The sequence below is a fragment of the Neomonachus schauinslandi genome, chromosome 9 (assembly GCF_002201575.2).
Source record: "Neomonachus schauinslandi chromosome 9, ASM220157v2, whole genome shotgun sequence".
NCBI classification, from domain to species: domain Eukaryota; kingdom Metazoa; phylum Chordata; class Mammalia; order Carnivora; family Phocidae; genus Neomonachus; species Neomonachus schauinslandi.
In genome coordinates this window covers 1,782,094-1,808,859 of record NC_058411.1, presented here as the reverse complement: position 1 = coordinate 1,808,859, position 26,766 = coordinate 1,782,094, and the positions used below count along the sequence as shown (strand labels likewise).

The 26,766-nt window shown below is 42.3% G+C and overlaps 1 protein-coding gene across 2 annotated transcripts in view; it reads right to left on the bottom strand.

The window, feature by feature from the left end:
- PPP1R13B (protein phosphatase 1 regulatory subunit 13B) overlaps nucleotides 1-25,355 on the bottom strand; it is a 54,301-nt gene extending 28,946 nt beyond the window's left edge. For both annotated transcript variants that reach the window (XM_021679881.2, XM_021679882.2), the window contains exons 1-3: nucleotides 25,274-25,355; nucleotides 15,919-16,038; nucleotides 10,559-10,635 (exon numbers count right to left, since the gene is read on the bottom strand). In XM_021679881.2, coding sequence (XP_021535556.1) covers nucleotides 10,559-10,635; nucleotides 15,919-16,015 — 174 coding nt within the window. In that variant the 5' untranslated portion in view covers nucleotides 16,016-16,038; nucleotides 25,274-25,355. The remainder of the gene's footprint in view (nucleotides 1-10,558; nucleotides 10,636-15,918; nucleotides 16,039-25,273) is intronic.
- Nucleotides 25,356-26,766: the final 1,411 nt, after the last annotated feature.

The window sequence follows — 26,766 nt, the reverse complement described above, 5'->3', positions numbered from 1 at the left end:
TAAAGGAGCCCCAGAGCCACCATTCCCCTGGTCAGATTCACACTTTGATTTATATGCTATGCCAACACTTCACCCCCAGCATGTCTAAAACCAAACTCCTCCCTTTCCTTCCAACCCTGGCTTCCTCCCTCAATTTCTTACTTCCATTAATGGCTATAGCATCTCCCGAGGAACCTCAGCCTTGCCTTTGACTTGAGCCTACGTTGCTGAAAATATAAACTGTTGCTCAGGGCTCTTCTTTATCGCTCTCATATCCATGCTTTCCTCTCCATTCCAGAACTTCCCAACTTCATATTTTTGCTCACATTATTCCTTCTGGTTACAAAGCCCTTCCCCCCACTTCCTGAACTCTACCTATCCTTTAAGATCTAGTGGCAATGCCATCTGCTTCCTGAAGCTTTTCCTGATCCTCTACAGAATCTCTCATACAATTGTTCTGACACTCAGGATCTGACATCACTTCCAGAAATGGGAGAGAACTCTTTATTTTTTTAATGAATTCTGAATTTTAGAGATTGAACAACATGTAATGAGCACATGCATGTCATTTATGTAAACCTCAGTTTATGGTTATCTTAAGAGATGCTTACACAACCCCTACGAGGGGAGTTCTGCAGCCTATCTCACAGATGAGAAAGCTGAGCCCCGGCAGCAGGCTGAGCGGCTCTCCCGAGCTCAGTGGTGAGTCAGCAGCAGTGTCAGCATCTCAACCCGGGTCCCCTGACGGCAAGCGGGCTGGGCTCTCCCTCACACAGGACGTGCTGGCCTCCCGTTGTCCGCTCAGCAGGCTGCAGAACAGGCACGTCTGACTGCTCCCAACTGCCAGTCATTCATTGTTTCCAAGGGTAAATGCTCTCCCAGATGCCACCTACTGATTATTAGTTTGAATGAGATGAAAATGCTGTTTGTATACATCGAAAATGGTCAAACATCAACAATTTCATATAGTCCAACCTAACAGGAAAGGACTGATTTCCCCCCTTGAAAAACATAAAAGCTAAGATAACTTGATTCTAGCATATAATAATAAAGAAATAAAACAAAGAGAAGAATGAGAACTCTAGACTACTCTTTTTAGTTTTGGAAGATTATGAGAAATGACCAAATGGACTAATGTCACCTGACCAGCAACAGTGGAGGGCTTCCTGGAGAAGGCTTGCTAATCACTGCTTAAATTACCCCGAGGAAGTCTAAGAAAGCCTAACTCCGTCTTTGACTTAATATGATAATTTCATATAAGCAGATACACGTGAATTATAAGAAGGAATGAATTAGGGGCACCTGGGTGGCTCAGTTGGTTAAGCATCTGTCTTTGGCTCAGCTCATGATCTCGGGGTCCTGGGATCGATCCCCGCATCAGGCTCCCTGCTCAGTGGGGAGTCTGCTTCTCCCTCTCCCTCTGATCCTCCTCCCTGCTTATACTCTCTGTCTCAAATAAATCTTTTTTTTAAAGAAGGAATGAATTAAAACCTCATTTCTTCTAAATTGTAGTTTATAGATGTATGCCTTTTGAGCTTATATCTCTATAACCTTGAAATTCTTCTTTTCCAATATTTCCTTTGAAAGTAAGTCAGTCTCTGGGATTCCAGTTGTGAGTCTACTGTCAAGTACAGCAAGCAATGACTTCACAGGCTCCTGGTCTCCAGTCTCATTCCCACCCCCTATGCCAGACATAGAATTCTCACACTAACATCAGAGGGCTCTTTCCAAAACACAGCTCATCCTGTCTTTTTCTTGCTTAATATCCTGCAAGATTAAGTCCAGGCTCTTAAGCACAGTGAGGATCTGGCCCCTCCCCTGGCCAGTACACTTCAGCTCTCTTCCCCCCACCCAGTGTCACCCCTACCTTCCTCGTCCCCACATTTTATGTTCCATTGTTGCCAACATGTTTATCATTCTCTGTCACCCATAGCGCTTCAAGTTCTTCCCCTGAGTCCTAGCAGATGCCTCTGATCTCCAGCTCTGGAAAATCTTTCCTGATAGCCATCTCAGTAAGTTAATCAAATCATATCCGATTATTCTGGTGTCTTGTTCTACTTTTCCTGCACTTCTCACACTGTACTGTGATTTGTTTACACACCTATCTCTAAAAACACCCTTTCTTTCTCTGTGGAATTTGAACCAGACTTCAAGTAGACACCACCAAACACCTTGCTTTTATGTCTTTGGTCTGTCTGAAACCAAAATAAATTGGATAGAATTGCTTTAAAAAGAATAAAGAGAGGGGCACCTGGGTGGCTCAGCTGGTTAAGCGTCTGCCTTCAGCTCAGGTCATGATCCCAGGGTCCTGGGATCGAGCCCTGTGTCAGGCTCCCTGCTCAGCCGGAAGTCTGCTTCTCTCTCTGCTTCTGCCTCTTGCTAGCTCTATCTCAAGTAAGTAAGTAAATAAATCTTTTTTTTAAAAAAGAAAGACTGAGAGAAATTTTAAGCCTAGGTAGTAGTTATGAGTGTTTTTAAGTAATTATTTAACCTGTGCATATTTTACACATTCTTCTGTATATTTCACAATAAAAAAGTAAAAAAAAAATAAAGAATTAGACCAATCAGCCAGGATCCTATCTGGTAATTAAACAAGATATTTGTTTAAAACTATAACTAATGCGGGGCGCCTGGGTGGCTCAGTTGGTTAAGCGACTGCCTTCGGCTCAGGTCATGATCCTGGAGTCCTGAGATCGAGTTGCGCATCAGGCTCCCTGCTCAGCAGGGAGTCTGCTTCTCCCTCTGACCCTCCTCCCTCTCATGCTCTCTGTCTCTCATTCTCTCTCTCTCAAATAAATAAAATCTTAAAAAAAAAAAAACAAAACTATAATGTTTTATTTTTTTATTTTATTTTTTTGGTGTAACTGATTTTTTAAAGTATAAGTGGATTCTCATGTATAATGTCACTCCAAAAATGACAAACATGCCTAAAACAAAACTCTGACAAAATAATTAGGATAAAATCTATTTATGCCCACATGACAGTCTAGAACGTTAAGTCACTTCTCTCTTTGCATACCTCACCACGGTTATAAATGTTCAGGTTTGGAGAGCATTTTTACCGGCCTACTTAGCAAATAGAACACCTGATAATGATATCAAGATACATTATAAACATGGAGACTTATTTGTATCACAAAAAATACGCAGTAAAATTGAGTCTAACATTTCATTATATCTGGAGCTGCGACATTTCATATTCCGACAATTACTAAGCCTCACAACAAATTAATAGGAGTCAATTAGTATCTAAAATACTCCCCAACCCCTGTAATAATACTATATTATGCTATTTTATCTGATAAATTGGAATTACTCTTATGATTGAAATCCACCCATATAAAGTCAGTTTGGTTCAACCCATATTTATACCCAAAGCAAGTGGCTAGGGGGGCACCTGGGTGGCTCAGTTGGTTAAACAACTGCCTTCGGCTCAGGTCATGATCCTGGAGTCCTGGGATCGAGTCCTGCATCAGGCTCCCTGCTCAGCGGGGAGTCTGCTTATCCCTCTGATCCTCTCCCCTCTCATGCTCTCTCTCTCTGTCTCATTCTCTCTCTCAAATAAATGAAATCTTAAAAAAAAGCAAGTGGCTAGGAACAATTAGGGCTGGAAAGATCAGGAGGAAAATAGGGTTATCGATGAACACAAATAACACTAAGAGAAAACCATCCACATCCCACACAAGAGCTATAAAGCAAAACACCATGGGAACTGCTGTTTCCCACAGTACGGCCCCCAAGACACACGGAACTATGCTCCTGATTACAACACCTATGAGGCAAGATAAAACACAAACACCTACTTTTGAAAGCGTCACTGGGCCACCACAACAGTAAGGAAGTTACAGAGGGGTAGCAGAAGTTCTGGGTTATGAGGGAACACCGAAGCTGGCTTGTATCCTGTAGGTTTGTGCCTTTGTGGCCCTCCCTCCCACCTCCTTGGGCCTGGCTCCCAGGTACACAGGCTACCACTGATCTACCTTCTGCTACTAGAAGTAAGTCTACATTTCCTAGAGGATTTTTTTTTTCTTTTTTAAAGGGTGGGGGCGATAAGGGCAGAGGGAGAGGGAGAGAGAGAATCTTAAGCAGGCTCCATGCCTGATGCGGGGCTCAATCTCACGACCCTGAGATCATGACCTGAGCCAAAATCAAGTCGGACACTTAACCGACTGAGCCACCCAGGCGCCCCTACATTTCCTAGAGTTTTATACAGAGAGAATCAAGCAGTATGTACTCTGTGGTCTGGCTTCTTCCTTTCAGCATAAATGATTTTGGGATCCATCCATGTTGAAGCGTGCATCAGTGGTTCACGCCTTATCACTGCTCGGTAATATTTCATTATATGGATATGTAATGCTTTTCATCCATTTACCTGTTACTAGACATTAAGGCTGTTTCCGTATTTTGGCTACCACAAATCAAACTGCTATGAACATCCATGTACAAGTTTGTATGAACATCTGCTTTTCTTTTGCTTGGGTAAATACTTAGGAGTAGAATTGCTGGATCGCATAATAGATTCATGTTCAAGTTTTTAAAAAAGATTTATTTACTTATTTATTTTAGTGATAGTGAGCAAGCATGAGCGGGGGGGATGGGCAGAGGGAGAGGAGAGAGCGAACCGTAAGCAGGCTCCACACCCAGCACGGAGACCGATGCGGGGCTCCAACCCAGGACCCTGAGATCATGACCTGAGCTGAAATCAAGAGCCAGCTGCTTAACCGACTGAGCCACCCAGGCGCCCTGATTCACATTCAAGTTTTAAAGAAACTGTCACACTGTTTACTAGATTGTACCATGTTACATTCCCAACAGTAGTATTTGAGAAATCTGGGATCTCCACATCCTCACCAACACTTGTTAGGATCAGTCTTTAGTTTTAGGCATTTTAATAGATATACAGTGCTATCTCACTGTGGTTTTAACTTGTATTTTCCTAACACCTTTCCATGTGCTTACTTGACATACATGTATTTTCTTCAGTGAAGCGTCTATTCAAATCTTTTGCCTGCTTCTTTAAAACCAGGTTGTTTATTTATTTTTTTTTAAAGATTTTTTATTTATTTGACAGAGAGAGACACAGTGATAGAGGGAACACAAGCAGGGAGAGTGGGAGAGGGAGAAGCAGGCTTCCCGCCGAGCAGGGAGCCCGATGCGGGGCTCGATCCCAGGACCCTGGGATCATGACCCGAGCCGAAGGCAGACGCTTAACGACTGAGCCACCCAGGCACCCCAGCTGTTTATTTTCTTATTGAGTTTTAAGACTTCTTTATATATTCTGGATAAAATTCCTTTGTCAGATATAGGATTTGCAAGTATTTCCTCCCAGACTGTGTCTTGTCTTTTCATAACAAATAATATTAAAGCATATTATATGTACCAAACAGCCAAATAAACAGAGCTAACGACAGAATTCATTAACTGAAAGATGTATCGGAAGAAACCATCCAAAACACAGTACAAAGAGACAAAGAAAGTAAAAACATAAAAGAGAAATTAAGAGACAAGGAGAATAAAATGGAAAATATAGCATAAGTCTAATAAGCGTTCCAGAAGACAAAATTAAAAAGAATGTGGAAGAAGAAATACCTGTACAGATAATTGAGAGAATTTTTCAGTCATGTTGATAGATGTTGATCCTCAGAATCAGTATATTCAACAAATCCCAACAGGGAAAAGTGAAAGAAATCCACAACTCGTTTTTTCTTATAGTGGAGGATTATTTAATCCTAATTTCATTAAATCCCCAAACCACTAAATTACAGAAAAGGGATTCTGACATCAAATAATAGAAAACCACAGAAATGAACTAGGAGGAGAGGAGACCACAAAAATGTTTGGAGCTGAAAAGAAAATGAATGGGAAGGGTGCCCGAGGAGGTCTGAGACGACCTCAAGCTAGAGGAGCTAAGACTAGACAAGCCCAGGTATAGCACAGAATATTTGTCTTGAGAACTGGCAACACCTCCTGACTCCAGAAGCAGCAGAATTCTACATGTTTATTCTTTAGACACTTGAAATGTTATCCGATCTGGAGATATTAGGCACAGTTGAGTCCAGGTACCATATGTTAAATAGGGGGACCAAGTCACCATATTAATAACAAATGCTCCCAGAAAGAAACTCTCACAGTTATGGCCAATTGCTCTGACAAAATACCAAGACAATTCAGTGGGGGAAAAATTAGTCTTTTCACCAAATGCTGCAGGGATAACTAGATATCAACAGGCAAAAGAATGAATTTGGATCCTTCATACCACAAACAAAAATCAACTCACAATGGATCATAGCCCCAAATGTAAGAGCTAAAACTATAAAGCTTTCAGAGGAAAGCAGAGGGGGCAGGATCAACTGGCCTCAGCAGTTCACTGAATGTGCAGGAATAAAGCAGGAACTGACTCATAGTTTAGTGTGGTTGGCTAAGAAAACAGGAAAAGCACTTCCAGGAAACCTAAGGAAAATGGTGCTGCCATGCAGAAGCGTTTACACTGCAGACCTGAGACCACTCTCCTTACGGACCAGCTTGAAAGGGGGGCCCTGGACTGTCCTCTGGGAACTCAGATTTTGGGAGGGTTCCCACCATTCCCAGAAGTTATAAGAAAGGCTTGCTGAACCTAAAATGTTTGTGCAAGTAACATGGTTTGTGTTAAATACCTGCTTCCTTCTGGAGTCTGGTGGTTTCATACTTGCTACACAGGACTGCCTACATGACCAGCTCTCAAGAGACCCTGGGCACTTGGAGCTCTACTGAGCTTCCTGGTCGACAACATGTCACACCTGTTGTCACAGCTGGTTGTGGAAGACTGAGCACGTCCTGTGTGACTCCACTGGGGAGGGCGTCTTGGAAGTTGGTGCCTGGTGTCCTCAGACTTCACCCCACACGCCTTTTCCTTTGCTGAGCTTGCTCTATATCCTGTCATTGCAGTCAATCATAGCTGTGAGTACAACTAGCTATTGAGTCCTTTGAATCCTCCTGGTAAATCACTGAAACTAGGGGTGGTCCTGGGGACCCCTGCCACAAGTATATACTAAGAAAATAAATCCATTTGCTTTGGTAGCATATGGTCCAACCAGATCCCCAGAATTCTACTGGACAAGTTCTGAATGCTTAGGACAGTGTGTGTATGTGACCTGGAGGTTCCCAGATGTGGCAGGGCAACACAGGCATATGGGGAGTGAGTTTTGCAGGCCCGCCCCAGACTCACTGAATCAAAAGTTTGGCCAGTGGTCTGGGCATTTATTTCTTAGAAAACCTGACTTGTTGACCTGCAACTTTTGGACAGCAGAACTTCCTGAGCTTCTTGCCCCAGCAGCTGCTAATGGGCATGAATCACACCAAGTCAGCTTCCTGTCCTCTTCCAACCCACACACGCCCTCCTCCCTCAGCTGCGGCTTGATCCAGTCCTTGTTGCTGCAGCTCACAAAGCAGGTTCAGTGTGCCATTATTCTATATCTAGGGTATATACAAAAACAGTTTTGGAGAAAGATGTTTTTAGTATCTTATGAACTTTAAAAATACACATAAAAGTGCTTTGTAAACAAGGAATTTATAAACATAATGTATTACTGGGCTTAACAGGCAGGTGTATGCACCATAAAATACAGCAGTGTCTTTGATGTGATGCTTCCAGTGCAAAGTTATACCTCCTGACAGCTCTCTGCCCTACTCTAATTAAAAACTCATATAAAGGTTACAAACACATTTTTAACTTTGGTTTCAGGTTTCAGTTTTGTTGATCTTGAGATGTAAATATTATCTCCACGTTAAGAAATAATTTCATCAGGGAAAGATCACAGACGCCTCACATCTAAACATCAGAACTCACTTTATAGGGGTGCCTGGGTGGCTCAGTTGATTGGGCGTCTGCCTTCGGCTCAGGTCATGATCTCAGGATCCTGGGATTGAACTCTGCATTGGGCTCCCTCAGTCTGCTTCTCCCTCTCTCTCTGCCCCTCCCCCTGTTCATGTGCTCTCTATCAAATAAATAAAATCTTCTTTAAAAAAAGAACTTACTTTATGACTGGCATCCTTTCCTCCTGAGCCCCTTCCCTGTTATCATACACACATCCCCCACCTCAATACACAGCACTATATTGTAACACTCAATATATTTATTTCACTTTCCCTGAAGTTCAGGTCATGGGCAATCTTAGAACTCAAAAGGATCTTCAAAATTCAGTTGGGGGGCGCCTGGGTGGCTCAGTCATTAAGCGTCTGCCTTTGGCTCAGGTCATGATCTCAGGGTCCTGGGATCGAGCCCCACATCAGGCTCCCTGCTCTGCAGGAAGCCTGCTTCTCCCTCTCCCACTCCCCCTGCTTCTGTTTCCTCTCTCGCTGTGTCTCTGTCAAATAAATAAATAAAATCTTAAAAAAAAAAAAAAATTCAGTTGGACAAGTAAGTTCTGAATGCTTAGGACAGTGTGTACATGTGACCTGGAGGTTCCCAAACGTGGCAGGGCAACATAGGCATATGGGGAGTTTTCCAGGCCTGCCTAGACTCACTGAATCAAAAGTCCTGCCAATGGGGTCTGGGCCTTTATTTCTTAAGACTTTATGAAGCAGGTATGCCTGGCAGAACCCCACAGAGGCTCTAGATTTGGAGTGAACAAGCATGTCAGAAGGCTGGCGGGTGAAGAGGATTTGTGGAATGGTCTTTAGAAATTGGAGGCTAAGGAAGGAGAATTCATAATCTTTTTTTTTTTTTAACATTTATTTATCAGAGAGAGAAAGAGAGAGAGAGCACAAGCAGGGGGTGCAGCAGGCAGAAGGAGAAGCAGGCTCCCCGTGGAGCAAGGAGCCTGACGTGGGACTTGATCCCAGGACCCTGGGACCATGACCTAAGCCGAAGGCAGATGCTCAACCAACTGAGCCACACAGGCGTCACCCCCCCCCCAACTTTTTTTTTTAAAGATTTTGTTTATTTATTTGAGAGAGACAGAGATAGCGAGAGAGAGCATGGGGAGGAGGGGAAGAAGCAGGCTCCCCGCTGAGCAGGGAGCCCAATGTGGGGCTCCCTGAGCTGAAGGCAAACACCCAACTGACTGAGCCACCCAGGCGCCCCAGGAGAATTCATAATCTTGACATCACGAATAATTCTGAGTGGCACAAGGACTATGACATTGGAGCCAAAGAGAAGAAAATATAATCTAGTATACCACTTGCCTATGCAGTGAGTAATACCTGCAAAGTCTAACATAATAAACGCTCTTAAATGGTTTTCAGGAGGCTTAATTAGACAACAGTACAGATATTATTAACCTTGACAACATAAAAGTACAACTGAAAGAACTGGAAGTAGGAGGGAAAGAGGAGGTGGAAAAACGGGGAAGGGTGCTAACACCCTCCTCTTATAAGGAGGGAGGTCTAGAGACCTGGTTTAAAGTTGGTAGTACAAAGAAATAGCGATATATGGTTATCATTTAAAGTCACAACAGTAGCCAATAAAAGAACTAAAATCACAGTTCAATAATACTAAGTTGGGAAGCAGAGAGGCAAAGTCACTTGTTCAAGTTTAGCTAGGTAGGAAGTTCTTTTTTTTTTTTTTTTAAAGATTTTATTTATTTATTTGAGAGAGAGAATGAGAGACAGAGAGCACGAGAGGGAAGAGGGCAGAGGGTGAAGCAGACCCCCTGCTGAGCAGGGAGCCCGATGCGGGACTCGATCCCGGGACTCCAGGATCATGACCTGAGCCGAAGGCAGTCGCTTAACCAACTGAGCCACCCAGGCGCCCATAGGTAGGAAGTTCTGAAGCCTGTGTGTGACTATGGGCCCTGCACACTCCAGCATTCTTTACCAGCCTCGAGCTGTGCCAAGCACTGTGCTAGGAAGTAACCTGCCCAATGTCACACACCTGGTTAGTGGCAGAGTCAGAAAAAGAAACTAATTCTCTAGCCTAAAAATGATTTGGAAAAGTTATTACTAAAATTTCCAGAAAAGACCATGTTGAAAATCTCTCATTCGCTCATCCTCATTCATTCCTTCATTTCTGCTCATTCTTTTTACACACACACACACACACACACACACCATTTCTTAAAAAGAGCTCCTCTGCTGAGACACACTTCCTCCCACTTCCTCCTTTCCCCTCCCCTCCACATCAGGCCTGCTCTCCAAGGCTACACCACCTGATCAAGCAAGTTCTCTCTTCTGGAGGCAACTATGAAGACTTCAACCCACCAACCATTTTGTCTTTCATAACCTGACAGAAGGACACAGAAGATACAAGGTGAGCCTGCCCGCTCATCTTAGTCTAGAGACTGAGACCACCTGCTTCTGGGGGACAGGCCACTGTCACATGCACTGAGGTGAGCAGCTGAGGCACCAGGATGTGCTGTGGCCACAGCCTGTGGAGGGCCTGGAGGGCGGGGCTGTGCCCGAGACCAGCCTGTGTGCGGGCCAGACTGAAGACTGCGAAAACCACTCAGTGGCCCTGCAGAACTTCACAAAAACTTGTGAAATATTCAACAGAAATGCCAATTTCTACCCTCAAGATAAATCTTTAAAAATAAACTATAACCCAAACTCATTAGTACCTATAAAAAGCAATTCCAAAATTTCAACTTGATTCACTATTACTTACGCCATTTTCTGTGCGTTTCTCTGCAGGTACATTTATCACATTCCTCTGAGTTCTCTGCTCTTGGGTCTGACGGCCACCTAGTGAAATAAGAGGGCCAGACTTACTAAAAGACATACTAGTAAAGAGGACACTCTCCCATCTCTCCACTTACTTATTTATGCTAACACAAGTACAATACACCAGGCTGAACAACACTTGATACAGTTGAAAAAATGCTTTATAATTAATTTTTATAAAGTTGTTTAAATGAAATTTTTTCTATTTCAGAATCTTGAAATTGACTTATATCGAAAGATTTCTAACACTTAAAATGGTCAAGATGGCAAGTTTTATGTCACATGTGTTTTACCACAACTAATTTTTATTAAATATTTTTAAAAGACTTTTACATTATAGCAGGGACTTAAAAAAACCTTAAAATCCAGCAATAAAAACACTGGTGCACAGAGCTGGTCTTCATTGGCAGGGTTGCAACTGACATGGGGCATCAACACAAATCAGGCTGTCTTAAGAATTCTCCTTTGTTCCATAAAAATTAGAGTATTTCCCAAAAAAGGCTTCAAACTTAAACTGTAGAAGTATATGTCCTGTCATATTTTGTAAACAAAATGAAATGTGCTGCATACTTGTGCACCTGGTGACTCTGAAGTCATAGAGACCAAAGTGCTTGATGTGTCCAGTGCCTGCCCCTAGCCCACTCATCTCTACAGCTGTTACTTAATGTCATTTGAGAATTATCGAACCCTAGAGCCTGCTTTAGTACCTAAAATCCATGACTTCAAAAGCACATGAACTTCCTGTTAAAAAAAAAAAAACACACACACACACAGGAAAACATTTTTTCTTCTCTTTCCTATTATTTTGAAACATTTGAAGAAAAATGCTATAATGGAAGTATGGCTTGCTTCACCTTAAAGCATGCATTCTCAAAAACAGTGATATTGTCCCCAGGGGGGCAAAGATTGGTCCTTAGGGAATAAAAAATATCTTACTCTTTTTACGTATACAGCAAAGATATACAGTACATAAACAAATACATAGTACATCTAATGGGGAAGATGACGGACAAGAATAGAATGTCCAAAAAAAGGGAGTGAAAATTCAAAAAGAAGTGAAACACATGTGGGTGGTGTGGCGTGCAGCCGAACACAGTCCTACAGCACACAACAGCCGCCTCATGGAGTCTAGAGCAGTTTCCTAGTAGCAGGAATCACACCCACACACCCACACACACACACCCACACACACCCCCCCCACAGCGCCACACGCTTCCCTTAGACTATGGCATCTGTCAGTTTACAAGGTAAATTTAATTCTTAGTTATTCTTGGTATTTTTAAGAAATAAGGTATTCAGATTAATTTAATATTCTAGAATGTCTGCCTCTTCCAAACAACAAGCTACCAAGAAGTTAGAATACTATAAAACATACATTAGAATTATACCAAATGCCACTTAATCTCTGATGGTAAAGATGACCTTACGTTTTGGAGTCAGAAAATAAAAAACAGTAAGAGGTGACATTTGGTGAGTGCTCTCTGTGTATCAGCCCCACTGAGCACTTCACCAGAATGCCTCACCAACCGCAATCACAGCGCTTTGCACTGTGCAGATGAGGAGACGGGCAGAGGAATGGGAAGTCACTTGCCCAAGACCCATACTAAGTGAGCAGCCTCGCTCCCGTCTCCAGGGCACCAGCTCCTGGGTTCTAGTTTATGCTCTGCACGTGGCCCTCATCGAGCTACTTTACACTCTAAGCTTGCTATCCCAAGTGTAAAAGGTGACTGAAGCGAACATCCTCGATGCTCTCCTCTAGCTTCCAGAGACAGAATTCTCACCATTTTGGTGAGGGAGTTCTTTCACTTCTTGTTATGTATCCTGTAGTTCTACACAATAAACACTCAAATGTAATCCCTTTTAAATAATATCAGTTGGTGACAAGTGCCTTCTACTCAGCTCTGTGGGAAGCATAGAGGAAACATATTCTTGGATCCTCAACTCTGGCTGCTTAGAATATAAACCGAAGGAGAAGCTCAGCAAACAAAACAGGGAACAAAGCACCCTTTTTAAAAAATACATATTTATTTATTTATTTGAGATGGTGGTGGGGAGTGGTGGGGAGAGGCAGAGGGAGAGAATCTTTTTTTTTTTTTTAAAGATTTTATTTATTTATTTGAGAGAGAGAATGAGACAGAGAGAGAGCACGAGATGGGGGAGGGTCAGAGGGAGAAGCAGGCTCCCAGCCGAGCAGGGAGCCTGATGTGGGACTCGATCCCGGGACTCCAGGATCATGACCTGAGCCGAAGGCAGTCGCTTAACCAACTGAGCCACCCAGGCGCCCGGGAGAGAATCTTTTAAGCAGACTCTCCGCTGAGAGCAGAGCCTGACGCAGGGCTCGATCCCATGACCCATGAGATCACGATCTGAGCAGAAAACAAGAGCGGGATGCCCAACTGACTGAGCCACCCAGGCGTCCCCAAAGCACCCACCATCTTACTGCTTGGGCTCTGAGAGACAGGTGCAGTGCATAAGCAGAAGCAGAGGAAACACGGCAGAGGGCAGAGCATTATGGGGGGTTACTTGTGAGTCAGGGCCCACAGAATATGAAGATGCAAGAAGGGATGTGGCTGAAAGGGATAAAGAAGGGACAGGGAGGTTGAAGAGATGGGTAGGGTCCTATTACAAATGCGATCTAAGCCAAGCTGAGGAGGGTCAAGTAGGGAGGCAGGGACTTTGCTGGAAGGTTCTATAAAGCGATGCAAGCTGTGACGAATTTGGTTCTTCCAGTCCTGACTGATGGTCCCTGCCAGTCTGGGAATCCCCGTCACCACATCTTCCTGGGAGCTTACTTCAACCTGGTACCCTGCATGCTCCCCTCCACATCCTGCTCATCCCTCAAGGTCCCCAGTCTGCCATTTCTAAATACTCTGCTCTGTAATGACAGTGGTCCTCTTCCCACCACAAAGCTCAACATCCCCTCCTCCCACTTATCTGCTGTACCTGCTGTGTCAGCACCACCAGGCTGAGCAGCACCGTAGGGTGATGATGCAGGGTAACTGGAAGGTCAGCACTGTCACCTTTCTTACGACTCTGAACAGTTCTCTTAAGTATCCCTAACACTTCTAAACTTTATAAAGTGAGAATAAAATAAGACCTTCCCCCCAGCCCACCACCAGGACATTAACAGTTATGTACAAACATTACATCAGTAAAAGTAAAATATAGAACTTTTAATTTAAGTATAGCTAGGTACTGGGGCGCCTGAGTGGCTCAGTCAATTAAGCCTTTGGCTCAGGTCATGATCCCAGGGTCCTGGGATCGAGCCCCCACATCGGGCTCCTTGCTCAGTGGGGGCCTGCTTCTCCCTTCGCCTGCCGCTCCCCCTGCTTGTGCTCTGTCAAATAAATAAATCTTTAAAAAAAAAAAAAAAAGTATATCCAGGTACAGGAGGGGTATAAGTATTTGGAGAGCTCAGGCAGAGAGCTAAAATAAATTCTTGGCACTAGAATAGCACTCAGCTGTCAGCTCGTCTAGCCCTCCTTCTCAGGAGGCTTTGGTCCTGAGAGGTTGGACCCTTGTCTAAAGTAATGGTGGATGAAGAGCTAGACCTGGAGCCCTGGCCTCCTGACTCCAGATGACCAGCAGCAGAGGAGTAAGACCCAGAAGTAATGATACACTGTAAAGAAACAGCACTGGAACAATATTTACAGCTAGGGAAAGATGATTTTAAGTAGCCAGTAGCTCATCCTAAGGGCAGAATGTCCTTTCTGATAAAATATAAATAAAAGGGGATAATTTGCAATAAAGGAACCTTTTTACAAAAGAATGTCCCTTATTTATTTTTTTAAATACCTGAAGTAATCCACAATCACTGTTAAATAACAAGGTAAGGGTCTCTTAACTGCACAGTATATATACAGACTTCTAAAAAATGATTCTTATTTTGTTTAAATTCTGATTCAAAAATAGGTAGCATACTCCCATGGTTCAAAATTCAAAAGGAACAAACAGGTATATAATTGACAATTTGCCCTCCCTCCCCTGTCCTGCAGCCTTCCCCCGAGGCTAGCGATGTGACCAGTTTCTTACAATGCTTCCAAAGACACTTTTCACATGGACAAGCCGGTACAGATGCACAGAATTAGGCTTTGTCTGTCACGCAGAAGGCGGCACACTGGGCATGTGGTTTGGCGCTGTGCTTATTTACTTACCTGTCTAGGAGATGGTGTGGGTCAGGGCACAGAGCTGCTTCCTTACTTCCGGCTGTGGAGCGGCCTACTGTACGGAGGTAACGCCATCTCTTTAACCTATGCCCACGATGCCCACGGCGGGCACAGGCTGCTCCTACCAGCCAACGCTCCACGAGCAACAATGCCTTATGAGCGATGTTACGTACGCGCTCTTGTGTGTGTGCAGGCACAGCCTTAGGGGAAATTCTCAGAAGTGAGACTGCGAGGTGAAAGGTCTGGTGCTTTTGTAGGTTTAGTAGATATTGCTAAACCGCCTCTCAGAAGGAGCTGCCAACTGGCACTCCCACAGCATCACGGAAGAGGGCCTGTTTCTCGACCTCCTTGCCAATACCGCATTAGTAAATGTTCTCGTCTTTGCCAGCGTTAACAGGTGAAACAGATCCATTGTTTTCCCTGCATTTCTTTTATTTAGGAGTAAGGCTGAACATCCTTTCACATAACCTAAGGCCAAGTATATCTGCTTTTCTGTGACCTGTGTGTACATCTAGCTTTTTAAAAAAAACAAAACTGATTTTCCTTACCAATTTTTAGGAACTCTTATATATAAAGGTAGTTAGCCCTTGCAATATGAGCTATAAATGCTGTTTCCCAGTTTATAATTTGTCTTTTGACTTTGCTTAGGGTGGTTATTGCCACACAGTTTTTTTTTGGGGGGGGGGTGTTCTTCTTTTCTCAATGATTTGGTTTACCAGTCTTTTATAGCTTAGTGTTATACTTAGAAAGGTCTTGTTCACTCTAAAAATTTTTTTTAAAAAACACTTCTCAGAATTTTTCTAATCCTTTGATGGTTTTATTTATTCTTAAAATCTCGATAGTTGATCCATCCAGTATTTATCAAAAACAATGTCTTTAAACAGCAGGCCTCCTCACATGTCTATCACCTGACTGGCCTGGGACCCAGGGAATGAAGCAAGGCCGGAGTGCCCACACAGCGTGGAGAAGTTGTGGACTGCCGTAACAGAGGTCACAGAAACGCGAGACACCAACTCTCCCTCTCACCACTTGTGAGTGAAGGGAAAACAAAGATGTAATTCATTTTAACATTTATTCCTATTTCACTTACATTAACTTTTATGGCAGGAATTAACAAATGGGGAAAGCACTTATCTACCTTGCTCACTGCTCTCGGTTGGGGAATCTTCATGTCGAAGGAAAAATTTCACTTCTTCCCTGCGTGGCCCCCACTTCTGAAGATGTTCATACATCATGTGATCAAAGGGTATAGGACGCTCTAGAAAAAAAACCACATCTTATTCCAGAAACAAAATGACTCCAACCAAAAGTAAAAAACATAGATTTAAATAAGTGTGTGTACAGACACACATATATATTAGAACTCAAGGATATTATAAGCACTAAATTTTAACTTTAATGACGTGAAAGCAGGAGTATGAGTTCCCGGGAAATAACTTAGGTAACACGTAAGCACAAGAAGTGTATGTAAAAGCGATTTTGCAACATTAATTGGGAACACTGAAAAATGCCCTCTAGGATATTTATCAGGAGGCACTGTGCCTTCCACTCTTCAAAGAAACACACTAACACACTGGTCCCACTTCGCCATTCATTCATGACAATGTTGCTTGTGGCAGTGAGACACACACAGGACGGACAGGGCACCTCCTGCCAACTCAGGAACTGGTGCTGTGGCTGTTGGCCAGCACCTGCAGAGACCAAGAACTCTCCAGCTGATAATAAAAATGAAAGTCCACAGAATCAAATATACTAATGCATTTCAAATACTAAAACAAAGCTAAAAACCCCCTTACTCAGAGTATCGACACCAGTCACTTGAGAAGAGCACTAACACAGCTGTTAAACTTACAAGGTACCATTTCATAGGTTTCACTCTAGTCTGCTTAGAACCACATCATGTGTACAGAAATCAAAACAAACCAAAAACCTGGGTTGTTTGCCTTTTTCTTAGGTATTTGAAGAACTATTTATATTTTGGATACTAACCCTGGGTTGGTTATACTGAAAATAAGTTTGTCTTTTAATTTTGTTATACAGAAGTTTAAAAATTTTAAATGTAAGCAGTTACCAATCTTTTCTGATTTTGAATTTTTTTGTACAATAAATCCTCTCTACTCCAAGGTCAAAGGGATACCTATATTTTTTTCCTACAAATTATAAAGTATTGCTTTTCATTATCTTTATGGAACTGATCTGATTGTGTTTTTTCCTACTTGAATTGTCCCAGCATCACTTACTTACTGGAGACCAATGATGGTCTCCTCTGACCTGGCTCAGGCCCTAGTGACTCCAGTCTCTTCTATTCTGTGAGCTATCGCTCTCCCTTGGTGCGATGCCAGTCTTCAAGGCTACCACTTTATCACTGCTGTCTGCTAGGTGAGGTCCCCTCACGTGGCTTATCTTTAAAACTGTCTTGGCACTGCTCGGCCCTTTGCTCCCATGTATCTTTTAAAGGAGCTGCTTGTCAAGTTCTTTTTTTAAACGTAGGCTTTTGACTGTAATCATATTAATTTATTTATAAATAAAATTTGGAGAGATCCAAAATCTTTGTAAACTGAATCTTCTAGTCCATGAACATGGCTCTCTCTATTTTGTTCAGGCACCTTGTGTTCTTCATTGATTTTTTTCTTTTTCTTTTTTTTTAAAGATTTTATTTATTTATTTGACAAAGATAGAGAGAGAAGACAAGTAGGCAGAGCAGCAGGCAGAGTGAGAGGGAGAAGCAGGCTCCCCGCTGAGGAAGGAGCCCGACGCAGGGCTTGATCCCAGGACCCTGGGATCATGACCCGAGCCGAAGGCAGCCGCTTAACCAACCAAGCCACCCAGACGCCCCCAATGATTTTCTTTCTTTAAAAGTCATCATAGGGCGCCTGGGTGGCTCAGTTGGTTAAGCGACTGCCTTCGGCTCAGGTCATGATCTTGGAGTCCCGGGATCGAGTCCCGCGTCGGGCTTCCTGCTCGGCAGGGAGTCTGCTTCTCCCTCTGACCCTCCTCCCTCTCATGCTGTTTCTCATTCTCTCTCTCTCAAATAAATAAATAAAATCTTTAAAAAAAAAAAAAAAAAGTCATCATAGAGGTCTGATAAATCTTAATCTATTCCTTTGTACCCTACAAATTTTTTTTTATTTACATAATATGTAAAAATAACTTTCATTTTAGAATGATTGCAGACCTCTAGAAAAGTAGCCAAGACAGTACAGAGTTCATGCAGTTTCCCTTAATGCTAACATCTTAACTACGGAATCTTTGTCAAAACTAAGAAATCGATGCTGGTGCATTAGTGTTAAATTCCAGGCTTTATCTAAAAGCACTCCACCAGTTTCTCCCCTAATGTCCTCTTTCTGTTCCAGGAACTGAACCAGAAAACAACGTTGCATTTACTTGTCTTAAACCCTGGGTCTCACTGCTCTGTAACAGTTCAGTCCTCCCCGCCTCCCCCTTTTTTAATGCCCTTGACAGTTTTGAGGCGTTCTGGTCGGGTATTTTGTAGAACGCCCGTAATTTTGACTTGTCTAATGTTTTTCCCGTGGTTAGACTGAGGTGATGGGTTTTGGGGAGAACTCCACAGAGGTGGGATACCTTCTTCTCTCATCACACCAGGGTGTGTGTGCCATCACCATGACAGATCACCGTGAAGCTGGGCTCGACCACTGAGCTGAGGTGGTGTCTGCCAGGTACCCCCCCCCCAACTACTACCCGATTCTCAAACAGGCAGTTGGCAAATGGTGAGTGCTGTAATGCATGGAGGGGAGGACTGCAGGCTGATGGCATCAGCCTCTTTCTCCAGAAACATCTCCCCCAACACTTCACATGCTGACGACTGATTCACAGGACCTAATATAACCTCTAGCTCTGTAATGGGAAACTGGAGGGAATTTCTCATTCTCAAGAGTTTAATACCTCAGGAACTACCCCCTACCTCCACTCTTTGCTGTTACCAACATTAACAAATGTGGTTTGTGTAGGTGAAAAGTAAATTGTATTGTGAAATTTTCATATTTTTTTGGTAATTTCTTGCTTAATTATTAATTATGCCTTTCTGTTTTATATTTTATTAGTGTTTGTGTTTTACAAACATTCCTGGAAGCCCAAAGTTGCAATTTCTGAAGACAAGGTGTGAGAGAAGAGAAATTCTAAACCTAGGCCTACACTCAAGAGAAGTGAAAACATGCCCACATAAGCATTTGCATGTGAATGTTCACAGCAGCATTATCACAACCAAAAAGCAGAAACAACCCAAAGGTCCATCACCTGCTGATGGATAAATAAAATGTGGTCTATCACACTACAGATATTATTAAGCCAAAAAAAGGAATTAAGTACTGAGACATACTACAACATGGATGAACCCTGAAAATATCATGCTAAGTAAAAGAAGCCAGACCAAAAAGCCACATACTATATGATTCCATTTATAGGAGGTACCTACAATAGTCAAATACATAGGGCCAGATAGTCATACAGTGGTTGCCAGTGGCTAGAGGAGGAAGGAATGGAGAGGAACAGAGTTTGGTGATGGCTACACAACACCGTGAATGTCCTAAATACCACCAAACTGTACACTTACAAATAGTGATTTTTATGATATGTGAATTTTATCTCAAGTTAAAGGGGAAAAAAGGAAATCCTGAAATGTTCCCACTGCTGCTTGTGCTTGGAAGTGAGGAAGGATATCAGCAAGACTGGGGGCTCACAGGCAGTGACTTGGGAGAGTGGCGGGACAACAGTGAGCAGCGGTGTCCACCTTTAACACGAGCATACAGCTGCATGGGAAACCTTTCTTTAAATGTGCTCTGAGAAGTGGGCTTTCTCTAAATCCACCCTTTGAAAAGTGGACTTTGAGGCAAAGAAAGAATTTTACAGGCTATAGTCTAATCATACATTCACGGTGTGATGTATTGCTCTGCCCCAGAGAAGTTCTAGATATCTATAAAGAAAAGGGTCCTGCCATTCCCAGAAATGTAATGAACACTGTGCTGCTAAAGTTGCACCTTCCTGCACGTGCGGGCAAGCTCTGTCTTTCTCCTCAAACGTCAGGGCAAAGACAGAAATGGTCTCATCTCCGTTGAAAATGAAGTATGTGTTTGCTTAGCTCAAGTTCAGCACACAATTATTTGCACAAAAAACCCAAGCACAAAGTGAACTTTAAAGAAGTAAATTAGTTTTAGAAGTAACACTTTTTATGTATACAGGCCTATAAAAAAGATTTTTTAAGATTGTATTTATTCCTTCTAGAGAGAGAGAGCGTGAGAAGGGGGAGGAACAGAGGGAGAGGCAGCGAGAGAATTTCCAGCAGACTCCTTGCTGAGCACAGAGCCTGACACAGGGCTCGATCCCAGGGCCCCGAGATCATGACCTGAGCCGAAACCAAGAGTCTGACACTCAACTGACTGAGCCACCCAGGTGCCCCTGAGCATAACTTCATAACGATTAAATCCAATTTTGTCCTAAGTCAGTTATTTAACAAATTTATTGCTTTCCTTTATGAATTAAAAATTTCAAAGAAAAGACTAATATCAAGAAAAGTAAGCTAAAGCTTCACTGCCCTAGTTTTAAATAATAAAAGCTACCTAAAACATCATGCTCGTGTGAGCAGAGAAGCTAACAGCATCTCTAGTAACGGGAATCTTTGATAAGACTTTCAGGTATTCCTGGATAAGGCAAAAATAAAAGCAAGTAGGAAACTTGACAAAAGGAAAAGCTGAAGATTCTACCTCCACACCTGGTTCACAAGAGAGCTGGTCCTGTGTGGGGAGGGAAGCACAAGTAAGGCAAACTGGCCAGAGTGACAGGCTGTGATGGGCTGAGCTGCATCCCCCCACTAATTCATATGTTGAACTCCTAACCTCCAGAACCTCAGAATGCAACCTTTTTGAAACTGGATCTTTAAGGAGGTAATAAGTAAAAATGAGGTCACCAGGGTGGGCTCGAATCCAGTGTGTCCTCATATGAAGAAGAAACTAGAAGAGATGAGGACACCGACATGCCCAGAGGGAAGACACACAGAGAAGGTGGCATCTGTAAGCCAAGGAGAGAGGCCTCAGGAAAAACTAAGCCTGTCAACATTTTGACCTCGGACGTGAGAATGAATGTCTGGTGTTTAAGCCACTGAGGCCGTAGTACTGTGTTATGGCAGGCGCTAGCAAACTAATACACAGAGCCGCAGAGAATGAGTCTCTTCTCCAAAGCACTGACAATTATAGTGGAGTATTATATTTATGACATACTGATCACACTAATATACCACGAGTTGTAGATGCAGTAATTTTTACGCAAGCATTCTCTGAAACCTGAAAATTTCTGTAAGGCTTTCTCTAGGGTAAAAAGATAGAGAATGGCTGTTCTAAGTGCTTTCCCCCTTCCTCTGAATCTTACCCACCAGAAAGTATCTCTTCAAGACCCAGCTTTGCTGTCTATTTTACTCAATGATTTAAGTGTTTACTGAGGGAATATGATAGTGAACAGACATGTTCCTGCCTTGCCTTCAGGAATTGTAGTCCAATGAGAGATATGAAAACTGCTGTATTACGTTCTGATAAATACTATGACAGCATTGCAGCACAGGGGAGCGTCATGTAACACCCTCTGAGACTCAGAGAAGGGATGAGAGGCAAAGAATGAACAGACGTTAGCCAAGCAGGGGGACTGTCCTAGACAATGAGAACAGCATATACAAAAGCCAAAGCAACTACAGTATGCTGTGACCCTCTGCTGTGAGGTGTTAGTCCTCATTCCTGATGAGGTAAAACAACGGGGTATGATTTCAGGTGGGCCTGGGAACAAGGAGAGCACCAACCAAAAGACTCCTGTAAGGGAGATTAGCATTCTCAATGGCCAGGTGACTATCTGGGGCAATGATACTTAACAGTAAAAGTTTATTCCCTCCCAGATAAGGCAAAAGAGAGGGAGAGGGAGGTCAAGACTCAGAAGTGATAACAAGTAACAAAGAACAAGAGTGCTAAGAGACTGGGGAAGAAGCAACAATAACATAATGATCAGGCTCTAACAGCAGTCCCCCAACAAACTGTCATTACTTAACTGTCCCCACACCCCAACCCCCGCTTCCTGTCACTGTTATCAGACTGATAACTGAGGACCTACCCTCTTACTTCTGGTTTAGTAATAGTCCAACATTTATCAAAGTCAAATTCCTCTGAATGTGCCCTGAAATCTTTGCTCTGAATTCTAAGGATAACATTAAAAGCACCAGACTTTGGAAGAAAATATTAAAAATCATATACCCAACAAGGGACTTGTATCTAGAATATATAAAGAACTCTTACTGGGGATGTAATGTATAGCATGGTGACTTTAGTTAATACTGTAATGCATATTTGAAAATTGTTAAAAGGGGCACCTGGGTGGCTCAGTCGTTAAGTGTCTGCCTTTGGCTCGGATCATGATCCCAGGGTCCCGGGATCAAGCCCCACATCAGGCTCCCCGCTTGGTGGGAAGCCTGCTTCTCCCTCTCCCACTCCCCCTGCTTGTGTCTCTGCTCTTGCTATCTCTCTGTCAAATAAATTAAAAAATCTTAAAAAAAAAAAAAAAAAGTTGCCAAAAGAATAGATCTTGAAAGTTCTTGTCGCAAGAAAAAAATTTTTTTGTAACTGTACGGTGATAGATGTTAGACTTATTGAAGTGATAATTTCACAATATATACAAATACCATTAGGTATGTGAAACCAATATGTTATATATCAATTATACCTCAATTAAAAACAAAAACTCTTATAACTCAATAATAAAAAGACAAACTCAATTAAAAAATGGGCAAAGGATCTAAAGGATCTAAACAGACATTTCTCTAAAGAAGAGCACATGGCCAATGAGCACATGAAAAGATCTCAACATCATTAGTCACTACGGAAATGCAAATCAAAACCACAATAAGATACTGCTCACACCCACTAGGATGGCTAGAATCATGTACATAATATCAAGTGTTGGCAAGAATGTGGAGAAACTGGAACCCTCACTTCTGCTGAGACCATAAAATGGTTGCTTTGGAAAATAAGCTGGCAATTCTTCAACAAGTTAAACAATTGCCTTACCACTCTGCAATCCTACTCATAAACACACACCTAAGAGAAGTGAAAACAAACATCCAACCAAACACTTGTACACGAATGTTCACAGCAGCACTACTCATAATAGCTAGAAAGTGGAAGCAACCCAAATGCCCATCAACTGCAATGGATAAACACAAATCCATCTAATAGAATATTATTCAGTGGGTGCCTGGGTGGCTCAGTTGGTTAAGCGACTGCCTTCGGCTCAGGTCATGATCCTGGAGTCCCGGGATCGAGTCCCACATCGGGCTCCCTGCTCAGCAGGGAGTCTGCTTCTCCCTCTGACCCTCCCCCCTCTCATGCTCTCTCTCTCTCATTCTCTCTCTCAAATAAATAAATAAAATCTTTAAAAAAAAATATTATTCAGCAACAAAAAGGAATGAAGTACTGATACCAAAACAACATGGATGAACCTTGCAAAACATCATGCTCAATGAAAGCCAGCCAAAGGGGACTCCACACTGTATGATTCCATTTATGTGAACTATCCAGAACGGGAAAATCTACAGAGACAAGAGATTAGTGGCTCCTCAGGATGGAGGGGGTTGGAGAGGAATAGGGAATGATTGCTAAGGGGTATGAAGTTTCTTGTTTGTGGTGATGAAAATGTTCTTTGATTGGGGTGATGGCTGCACAACCCTGAGTGCACTGAAATGACTGAATTGCACACTTTAAATGGGTGAACATATTGTATGTGAATTTTATCTCAATAAAGCTATTTAAAAAAGTGTAAGTCAGGGCGCCTGGGTGGCTCAGTTGGTTAGGCGACTGCCTTCGGCTCAGGTCATGATCCTGGAGTCCCTGGATCGAGTCCCGCATCGGGCTCCCTGCTCGGCGGGGAGCCTGCTTCTCCCTCTCCCGCTCCCCCCTCTTGTGCTCTCTCTCTCTCTCTCTCTCACTCTCTCTCTCAAATAAATAAATAAAATCTTTAAAAAAAAAAAAAAAAAAAAAAAAAGTGTAAGTCAGCCTTCAGTGATTATCCCTAAGTCCCCTTTCAACACTTGAATTTGGATGCTCTCATTATCACTTCAGATTCAGCATGTTCCAGCTGATCATTCTCTTCCTTTCCAACGCAGCAGACCTGCCCATACCTACTCCCTCTGTTTTCCTACCACATAAATCCTTGGCTGGTACTGAAGGCCTTTGTGCAAGCTAGTTCTTCTAGTCTCTTCCCTGCTGCCTACTTTCTCTCTTTTTTTTTTTTTTAAGATTTTTATTTATTTATTTGACAGAGAGAGACACAGTGAGAGAGAGAACACAAGCAGGGGGAGTGGGAGAGGGAGAAGCAGGCTTCCCGCTGAGCAGGGAGCCCGATGCGGGGCTCGATCCCAGGACCTGGAATCATGACCCGAGCTGAAGGCAGACGCTTAACGACTGAACCACCCAGGCGCCCCCACTGCCTACCTTCTCTTAAAATACCAGTCCCTTAGCTATCTTAGAAGCACACTGTTTGTGTTCTTCTCTTGTCCTTCCTTCACATCGCTTCCCTTGTTGAGTATAGCCTATCTGCACTCAACCTCTCTTTAGAGTCCAAATTATTTTGCAGAATTTTCTGTATTCAATAATCATACTACTTATGCTGATCTTCTCTGCCCAGCTTCACTGTAAGAGCCAATAGAGTTAGCCCTTGAACAACACAGAGGTTAGGGACACTGACCCCGTGTGCAGGCAAAAATTCACATATAACTTTTAACTCCCCCCAGAACTTAAATACTTATAGCCCACTGTTGGACAATAGCCTTACTGATAAATAGCCAATTCACACATATTTAGTATGTTATATGTATTACATACTGTGTTCTTACAGTTAATAGCTAACTTTTTCTTCATTTTTTTGGTATTTCTAGGCTATGTGGTTTATCTCAGTTTTTTCAAACTGTTGCAAATCTCCAAAAATTTTCCAATATATTTACTGAAAAAAAATCCACATACAAGTGGACCTGAGCAATTCAAACCTGTGTTATTCAAGGGTCAGCTGCATTTGCTCTTCACAATTTAATAAATATGATCAAGGGCGTACTGTTTAACAGGTTTTGTACACAGGGAAAAAAAATAATGTTTCTGCCTTGAAGTGTCAGAGGGAAAAAGAAAAGTTGATGAACAACTCAATACATATCAAACAAAACACTGTAAAGTCTCAGAGAACAGAAAACTCTCATTTGGTTTGTAGTGAGATCAAGAAAGATCTCACAGAAGAGCTCCATCTATTTTCCCTACTTATTTCAGATGGCACTAGTAATAAGGGTCAATTACGTATCTTTTACGGAAAGCATTTGTAAAATCTTATCCCCATGTAATGTGATTTTAATTACTCAATTCTTCATTACTACTACAGATAACTAAGAACTACAAGAAATATTTTGCATTTGATAAATATTACATTTTATATACTTAGTCATCTCTACAGAGCCTAATACATACCACTTCCCCTCCACACTTCAGCTAAATGGCAACTGCCTTCTCCAGGTTCCTTGCAAAATTCTACAACATCTCGACATGTTGTTTCTGGTGTTATAGGAACTTCTGTTAGAATCTGTTCGTTGTTGCTCAAGAACACGGTTAATATCATCTGTAAGAGAAAAGATTAAAGCTACAACTTAGAGTCATCATCATAAGGGATTAATCTGTAAATTTAAAGCAATCCCCTCCACCTCCCACTCCCCTACCCAACCAAAATGCCTACAGGATTAGTTTTTGGAAACAGGCTGATTCTAAAATTCATGTAGAGGGGTGCCTGGTTGGCTCAACTGGAACAGCACATGACTCTTGATCTTGGTGTTGCAAGTTCAAGCCCCACACTGGGTGTATGTACAGACTACTTACACAAATAAGAAATATAGTTAAACAAAAGTCATGTAGAAAAATTAAAAGGTAAAACAAGTCAGGAAAATTCCAACAGAAAATAACATTAGAAGGAAACTAGCATTACCAGATACTATAAAGCCTCAAAACAATATGGCAGTAGTACATAAATATATCAATGGAACAAATTATGAAGTCCAGAAACAGAAAATGGTAAATGACGAAGGACATAACTCAGAATTGAGGAGGGAAAAAGACTATGCAATGAATGATGTTTGAACAATATTCCCATCTGGGAAAAAAAACTGGATTCACATCGCACATCATTTACCAGCATAACCTCCTACTAGGATCAAATACTTAAATATAAATCATAAGTTTATAAAAGTTCTAGAATAAAACCAGGTAAATTCCTTTTTATAACCTTGGAGTACAGAAGCTCATTCTAGCTATAGCTCAAAAACCAGGCTCTATAAAAAAGATTGATATATTCAAGCAAAAAAGACAAACTGAGGGAAAAATATTTGCAATGCATATTACAAATAAAAGGTTAACCTCCTTAACATATAAAAGGCCCCTAAGGGGGCACCTGGGTAGCTCAGTGGGTTAAGCGGCTGTCTTTGAGGGTCATGATCCCAGGGTCCTGGGGTTCAGCCCCATGTCCCCAGTGTTGAGCCCTGCATCAGGCTCCCTGCTCAGCGGAGAGCCTGCTTCTCCCTCTCCCTCTGCCTGCTGCTCTGCCTACTTGTGTGCTGTCAAATACATAAAATCTTTAAAAATAAATAAATAAAAGGCTCCTAAAATTGATAACAAAGCTGAGGAAGAGGCACCTGGCTGGCTCAGTCAGTGGAGCGTGTAACTCTTGATCTCGGGGTCATGAGTTCAAGCCCCACGTTGGGGATAGAGTCTATTTAAAAAAAAATAAAGTTTAAAAAATTGTCTGGGCAAATACAACAATATATCAGAATAAAATACAAATGGCCCTTAAACATGAAAATACATTATCATGTATTTAAAAAATTGTCCAGCATTTTTTATTTATTTATATTATTATGTTATGTTAATCACCATACATCATTAGTTTTTGATGTAGTGTTCCATGATTGTTTGTG